The sequence below is a fragment of the Zerene cesonia genome, chromosome 17 (genome assembly GCF_012273895.1).
Source record: "Zerene cesonia ecotype Mississippi chromosome 17, Zerene_cesonia_1.1, whole genome shotgun sequence".
Lineage (NCBI taxonomy): Eukaryota > Metazoa > Arthropoda > Insecta > Lepidoptera > Pieridae > Zerene > Zerene cesonia.
Window position 1 is genome coordinate 32,391 of NC_052118.1, and position 8,353 is coordinate 40,743.

Below are 8,353 nucleotides of genomic sequence, written 5' to 3' on the forward strand. Positions count from 1 at the left end.
CTATTACCGGTCACCGTTAGTCACATTCAAAATTACAAAAAAACGAGAAGTTCGCTAATCGCACACACAGCCACACAGTAGTCAGATAGTTGGGAATCGAGCACGCTTTGGCACGGGAAAGTTCGGTGAGTGGGGGAGCCGGAGGACCATATCGTTTTCCTTACCCTTCCTAGTCCCCTCCTTCATTCCTCTCGTCAATTAATCCCATTCCAATATACAGTATCCATTTGTAAAGGCGTAAGATCTGCGGTCGACCTTACGCCTCTCCAAATGTTCGGCAATTTGGAAAAAAAGATCATCAACTTTTTAGTAACTATTTTAAAACGGTTCATTAACGATATTGATATTTAATGTGAAAAACATTAAAAACATTCTTTTACTTTATTATAAACAATTTATACCATAAGTGGGTAAAAATCATGTTAGCGAACTTAGCATATTATTTTCTAGCATATCAGAAATAAAAGCTATTTCTATTAGAATGCAGTTTAGTTAAACAAAATCCTAATCATTTATTCATCCTCATCAACATTATTTACACTTTTAATAGACACACAATCAAATTATACACAGCATAGTTCTACTTTTAACTAGAAAAAATTGTCACATGTTTCCTTCAGTTTTGCTAGAAAATATCAGAAGCTATAGAACTCAAATGTAGGCGCACAAAACCCACTCTTATTTATTTATTTTTTTCATGTTGGGAATTAATATGCTCAGTTCACTGAAATGTCAAATGAGCGGCGTGTAGCAGCGGCCTGACCTGCATCTTCTCCTGGCGCGTGGCGGTGATGACGCCGGGGTCGGCGCGCCAGGAGCGCAGGAAGGTGTGCCACAGCAGCAGCGAGCTCAGCAGGAAGCCCAGCGTGGCGCCCGCGCTCACGGTCGGCGCGATCACCACCACCCACGTGATGTAGAACCACATCTGTGGACACCACACGCCATGTACATGCCTGCTCGACCGGCCGATGAGCAGGGGGCTCATCGGCCGGTCGACCTCCTCTCCCCCACGGGCGCCCCTTACCTACCTTTGTTGCCAAATAAATACTGAGGGGAAATATATTCTTCAGTTCATCATCAAATAAGAAATTCGATACAAAATGTAACAGGGCATAGAAACAGATCAGTATTAGAACTTTCAGGAGCTGCGGCGCGTCCAGTTCGACCACCATTCCAGTTATATAAAATGCGAGGAAAGGTATGATGACTACACACCACCATCTAAATTTCTGTAAGCAAAATTTAATATTGATCAATAATTTAAATTGGGACTACAACTCACTTTTCACTGAACTAATTTATACCATTATACTTACTCTATCATATGTTATTCTACGAAAGCAGTTACTTCTTGAGGTAGACAACTCTTTAACTTTCTCGGCGACTTTACTACCAATCCATATTGCATTAGGATTGTTCTGTAACATTGTCAGAGGAGTGACTCCACGGTGATTTGGAACATCTAAACTGGCATTACCCTGAAATTAGAAAATATAACAGCAAAAGTGAATTAAACAAAACTTAATTTATTAATTTATTTTTATCAAGTTATAGAAAGGATCTCACATAGAGAATCAAAGTACAGATGGCGGTGCTGTTGCGGGCGAGGATAGCCCAGTGCAGCGCCGTATTGCCGTGCGAGCGGTCCTGCGGGCCCGTGGAGGCGCCGAGCGACAGCAGCAGGCGCGTGGGGTCCACGGCGGTGACCTTCCACGCGGCCCACATGAGCGGCGTCATGCCGCCCGCGTCGGGGGCGTCGGGCGGCACGCCGCGCGCCACGAGGTACGCCACCACGGCCGTGTGCCCGAACTGCGCCGCCAGGTGCAGGCACGCGCAGCCTTCGGCGTCGCGCAGCGCCGGGTTGGCGCCGGCGCGCACGAGCAGCACCGTGGCCTCCAGGTGTCCCTGCCGCGTGGCCCAGTGCAGCGGCGTCGACTGTAGCTCGCCCCCGATAGCATCTACCTTTGCATTTTTTGACAGCAGATACTCGATGATTTCCCGTCTAAAACGGTTTTGTAATAAATTTATCTTATTAACTGCAAGAATTATGATGAAATAAAGCTAAAAAATGTATTATACTTAACAATAAATCTGATTCAGGATGCTATTGCTACACTCAAACATGTAACAAATGAAGGCCACTTTATTATAAATGCAATGTAATATAGGTACTTATGTTGGTCATTCCTTCTACTGGATATATTTTTAAGAGTAAGTCTATTTCATTGTCTATGCAATTGCTATAATTCATGTTTTTTAACATCACTACATAAACTTTTTCAAACACATTAATTGATTTTTGTAAATTATTAGACATTTAAGTTGCTTTCATCCATTCTTATATTCTACTTACATAATGTATAATGTAAGTTGATAATATGCTTTGATGCAGCTACCATTACCGGAAATGCTATGTAACATCCATGGACTAATTTGCAACATATTTAAATAAAGTAAAATTAACATATAAAAAAAATAAACAGAATACTGTGCAGCGCATTAGCTACTTACAAAAGAGGTTGACTCGGTTTATAGTTACACTAAAGAAAGGGCTACTAAATACACAACACTGGTATTCAGCGGTCCCTTGATATAAAGTAGACAGTACTGTTTCATTATATATCCTATAGGTGCAAATCATATTGTATAAAAGTTATGCAATTTTTTTTTTATTGTAAAATATCAATGTATTAGCTATGTACTTACATCAATACATATTATACACATTATATTGATATAAAAAAAATTTATGTGTATGTTTTCTACATATAAAAGATTCACATTTCTCTATGGATTATTAAAAAAATTACTTTTAGAATTTTGTATTAAGATAAATAGAAAATTCTGAAATGCTTCCACCACCGCCTCTGCATCAAGAGCAATCAAAATTAACATAAAAGTATGTATAAGTATTTGAAGGCTAATTTAAACGACTATCTTTAGCAGAGTAGATCTAACATTTACCTTCATTTACTTAAATATTTAATCTGGTAGTTGCAATCACACCCTCTTTTGGTTCTTGAATTTTTGATTATCTTTATTTATACTACTTTTGTGTACCTTGTTTCTTGAAATAAAAGTTTTTCTACTCTATTCTAATATATATTTGTAATATTATGGATATTATTATTGTCGAATGTGCACCTGTTGTTAATAGCTGCCCAGTGCAGTAGAGTGACGGTCTCATGGTCAGGCTGATTAACATCCCAGCCAGCCTCCACCAGTTCCTTGACCCTATTGAAAGCACCGTATTGAGTAGCCTTAACAATATCAAAACCACTATAATCTCGCTCCAGTGGTGCCGGTGGAGGTTCGCGTGACAAGGGTCCATCGCACTCATGCTGTGCCGTTCCACATTGTACGGTCGCAGCCGCACCACAGGTACTGTCATACATTTCCTCACGATTATTTATAACTTTGTCTACTCATTATCACAACTCATAATGATTTGAAATACTTTTGTACTTAAACTACGCAAATTACCAAGTTATTGATAGTGGTTTTTTTTTAATGGCAATAATATTGACTGTCAAATTAATTCTGACATTTACCGTATCGCATCAGAGATAATAAAGTTTCTCGAAAAGGTAAAAAATCAAACATTACACAGACTTTATAAAAGAATAAATATAAATTAAAGTAAAGGTGGAAATATATTTATGTGTCGTGATGTATCGTGACGCGTCAGTAGCTTATCGCTTTCATATGTTCAATATGGTTAGGGACATTTTTGCATGCCTTGTCGTGTGATGTATCCCAACACGTTTTGTTGTGGCGCCGACTGTTCGCCATCCGGTGGTAGGGACTAAATCGCGACACGAACTACTCGACAATTTGCACGCTCCATCACCATCTCCATCACGACAGTAAGCATTACAACACGCCACGACAATAATTTGTTACCATTTTAATAGCATTCAGCGAATTTGAGGGCTTATTACACTACACTAGGTATATTTTCTTCGGCTTAATTTAGTCGTCACTGACTTCAGGAAAGTGTAGTTACATTCAGTGAGTTAGTTTCCTAAATTTAGAAGTCAGCATGGTTTCTGACTGACTGAATCATTTAGAAGTCTAATTAGAAACGCATTTAGGAAGGTGACTTGTATAAATGTCCCCATATTGTTTAGGGATTATTTCTCAGTTTTTCTTTAGCACTTATACTTTCTTGAATAAAAGCCCCGAATTTCTAAATTTGCTTCGAAATTTAGAATTTTTGGTGTAGCGTTTTATACTGTAAATGTATAAGCGATTTAGAGCATATCTTTTTTTGCATTTTTTTTTGCTCCTCTGTAAAATATTCAATGTTTTACTGTAAATTGTAGTCAAACATATTTTAATATTTGTTTTTCGGCAATTACTTTCTTTCGTCATCATGAGGAAGCATCTGCATTAAGCGATATGATACGATCATGATTCATGCGTGAATGGAAATCACAGGTGGCATGACATATAAAAAAAAATGTCTAATGATGGGAATTCATATTAACATTAAACCATATTGACTTTAAGTCAATCTCATATTAAATATAAGTTTAATGCGATATCTACATAGTTATGTTGCCCTATAAAATATGCAATTATGATGTCTGTGGTTTCAAATTGTCATCTTTTGAGTGTGAGTATTATTCATGAATGTGTGCATACAGACAATTCGTTCAATTACAATTTTTAGTAGTTGTGTGCGTTCCTAAGTGTTCGCTTGTCGCGTTGCGGTGCGTGTGCTTTCCACAATTGACTTTCTTTGCCTCGTAAGTTTGTGAATTTTACCATATTATTGTGTAATTCATACATCGAATGCCTCTTAATGGATGTGTAACTAAAAAATTTGTTATTATTTTTTTATATTACGGTGAATATCACTCAAGATCATTCGATCGGATCGTGTCGATGCGTCACCTTTGTGAGCCATTTTACAAGTTCCTATTATTCTAGAATTATAAGATGCATTTTGTATGTTATAAAACCCTAAAATCAATATTTCATTGTTGTGATAAGATAATGTGAATATGAATCTGTCCCTAGCCATAAACTGTACCATTCTAACCTTAAGAAACAGGTACCTAGGTTTGAAATATTTTCTTTAGTGACGCTACCTGGTGAACCTGTCAAATTTATTCCTGTGAATTTTTATTAAAAGTAGCCAGAGTCTCAAAACGTTAGTTGTTTAATATTAGGTCATTTCTGTATAGAACAGCAATTTTCAATATTGCTGTGTTCACCTGTTCAAGGAATATGTAGGTAAATGATAACCCAAGAAAACCTATGATCTATTTATGATGAATGAATGGTATTTGTCTCTTGCTATTTCTTGATAGTTTTAACTTTCTATGCAATTATTTTGTTGTGGTTGGTTCTTATACAAACACATCACAGACTTTCATTTTATTAAAATATATAGTTATGATACTTATTTACGGTCACACATGCTAACAAATTATTGTCAGGAAGGTACCTGATAGTCCAAATTGAACATTAAAAATATATAAATATAGAACCATTGTAGTATGTAGTAGCTTTGTGGTAAATGACTAAAATTTTTACATAAAATATGGGATATAACAATGTGATACAAAGAACGTAGCTTTCTTTTGTATTGACTTAGATAGTAGATTTGTTTAAATTAACTTAATTGAGTTTTTTATTTCAAATATTTGTTGTCTTTGTAACAGATGTAGGGAATATTATAATGACAATAAATTAGGAAGTTCTTTTATGTGCCAACTGTTCTTTATTAAAAACATAGTAAACAGTTTTGCTGTTCTCATCTCATTGTAGAACTTATGAATTGCATTGGAAATATTATGTATATTTTATAATAATATGATATCTATTGAATACTAGTCGAGTCGTAGAATAGTCTTTTAGAATACTTTGTGGCTTCATAAAGATTAAATTATATCCTGAAATAGGATTATAATGAATCAGAAGCAAGGTAGGAAAGAACAGTGTGAGTGGCGACAGTCCGATGCGGAGCCGTGGTGCAGTCGGAGGGCGACGTGGGACAAATCTGGGTCAATGGTAGCGGAGCGGGTCTCGCATCTGGGTCGTCCGCGCGCCCCCCGCGCTACCGCGCCCCCGCCCCGCCGCGCCCTCGCCGCCGCGCGCCCTCGCTCCCGTGCTAGCCGACCCTTTGCTATTTGTACTCTTACTGCTTATGCCGTTATTGCGAATCGACCACCCTACACTACGAAATTATCAGGCGAGAAGTACTCAAAACACGTTTTCTTATTGATTACACTAATCGCTATACATATATCCGATGTACTTTAGAATGACGAGACGAGAATTAGTAGACGATTGGTAAGTTAGTGCGGCGCCGACACCGACGGGCGACAATACCCAGATCTTGACCTTGGCTAGGTTAGGTACGTGCGGCTAACGACCTCGCGCTGCTGCGAAATGTTCGAATGTTTGGAAAAAGTAAAAATAGAATTTCGTGTTATGTTCATTCAATTGTATCTGATCGGCTCTGCAGTTATTGAGATGCAATCGATTTCAGTACGTTCACTGTTACGAATTAAGAACAAAGGCGACAAAAAAGTACATCAAGTATAATGCACCTTGCAAATTTTCTGCATTCCTATTGTTTATTATGTTATTAAATTAATCACCAAGAGAAATAGAGTCGATTTGAATGTACACACGCTGCCATGCGATTACCGTAAACGTATGAGTTGGGGCGCGGCGGGGTGGGGGCGCGACTCACGAGGCAGGCGGCGCAGGGCACGGGGCGCGGAGGCGCGCGGTCGACGGCCGCTCCGGGCAGCTGGGGGATGCGCGCCCGGTCACTGACTCGCGCTCACCTCATGACTCCGCCGGTCCGGCTGCAATCTGAATCCAGAGAGCCTCTCCCGGCACGGATACTGTAACTTCGCTGAATCACATTTATAATGCTATCTGCCTTATAATTTTCAATCGCACGCTTTCATTGCATTGATGCTATTTCGTTAAACAATTTATTAAATTTTAAATTTTTAAAAGTAAGGAGTCGTTGAGGAATATAAAATATTAAAAGTATTCGAGTATCGTTACTTTAGTACCAATTCTCACGATATTCTGTCCTGATTTACTGACCATCCCCGCAATTCCGCTCACGAGTGCCTAGACTGAAATTCAAATTAAATTATTCAAAATAAATTATAGCTCTTATGTTAACGTGGAACAAAAAGAACTTATTAAATTTCCGTCTCGTTGTTTTTGCGTTAACGCCGCACAAGAGATAGACAGACAAAAATGTCATACTGATTTTTTATTTAGTTTTTGTACGAAGTCACTTGTATGAAGCCCACCCTCAGTAGTATTTATTTTTTGTTATATGCAATGTACAAATTTGACCTGTGTAGTTCTATTATGTGCACAAATTAACTTGAATATAGATAGACGTAGAAATTGATACTAGATACGCTTCACAGGTTTGCGGTTTCGCGAGTGAACAGCAATGTCGCCCACTTGTCGCAAGTCCACCGACCTCCTGTGTTAGCCCGTCCTTGTAAATCACGCCTAACTCTTAGTATGTGTGATGATGCAAATGAATACATGTAGATCTTATGAATGCGTGTTATCTCTAGAATGCAGATTTTAAAACTAATTAAAACATAATAAAAAAATATATTTTTATTATGTTCTCGTCCTCAATACTTTTTCAGTAAAATAATCAGGTAACATTCACTCGAAGCAAAGCAACACAAAGCAAATGGTATTAACGCAATTTTATTTTCAAAGGTCAATGCTCTCGTATCGGTGACGTCGACAACACGATGTGTCTGTTCTAACTTTATCTTTTATTTTTATTTCATTGAGTAATTTGTTATAAAATTTTGAGTTGAGAACGCGAAATCCATCAAGCTAAAATCCAACAAGTAATCTTTAGATACACTACCTAATTGAGTTACATATATCAAAGAAAAGAAATAATTGTCATAAAAATCTTATTTCTTTAGCACCTCATCTCGTTAAAAATTCGGGAAATTATTTTTGAAATTATGTTACTTCATGTGGTAAAACGATTTTCTGTTATCACTTCACTCACTTTTCGATATAGGGTATCGTTCCGGTTAATTTTTCTGGTACTGTTTACCATTATTAATAAGTAATGCCTTAAATAAATATATATACCTAAGTAGTACCTGTTGTACATAAGTAGACTATAGCACTCGGGCATCCCGTACACATTCATTGAATATCCAACGATAAAATTTTTGAAATCGCTCCATTAGCTACTAACAAATGTTACAAATAACCTCAGACACTTACTACATGTACCTGTCTACTGGCTACGACTTTAAATAGATATGTGCGTAGCGCTTATAGTTATTACATTAATTTGTTTTTCTCATTTGATTATTAATAT

The 8,353-nt window shown here is 37.5% G+C and overlaps 1 protein-coding gene across 1 annotated transcript in view; it reads right to left on the minus strand.

The window, feature by feature from the left end:
• LOC119833295 (palmitoyltransferase Hip14) overlaps positions 1–3,521 on the minus strand; it is a 7,316-nt gene extending 3,795 nt beyond the window's left edge. Inside the window, exons 1-5 of the mRNA XM_038357278.1 lie at positions 3,145–3,521; positions 1,567–2,002; positions 1,317–1,478; positions 1,029–1,229; positions 764–925 (exon numbers count right to left, since the gene is read on the minus strand). Of these exons, the coding sequence (XP_038213206.1) occupies positions 764–925; positions 1,029–1,229; positions 1,317–1,478; positions 1,567–2,002; positions 3,145–3,395 (1,212 nt within the window). The 5' untranslated portion in view covers positions 3,396–3,521. The remainder of the gene's footprint in view (positions 1–763; positions 926–1,028; positions 1,230–1,316; positions 1,479–1,566; positions 2,003–3,144) is intronic.
• Between the last annotated feature and the right edge of the window lie 4,832 nt (positions 3,522–8,353).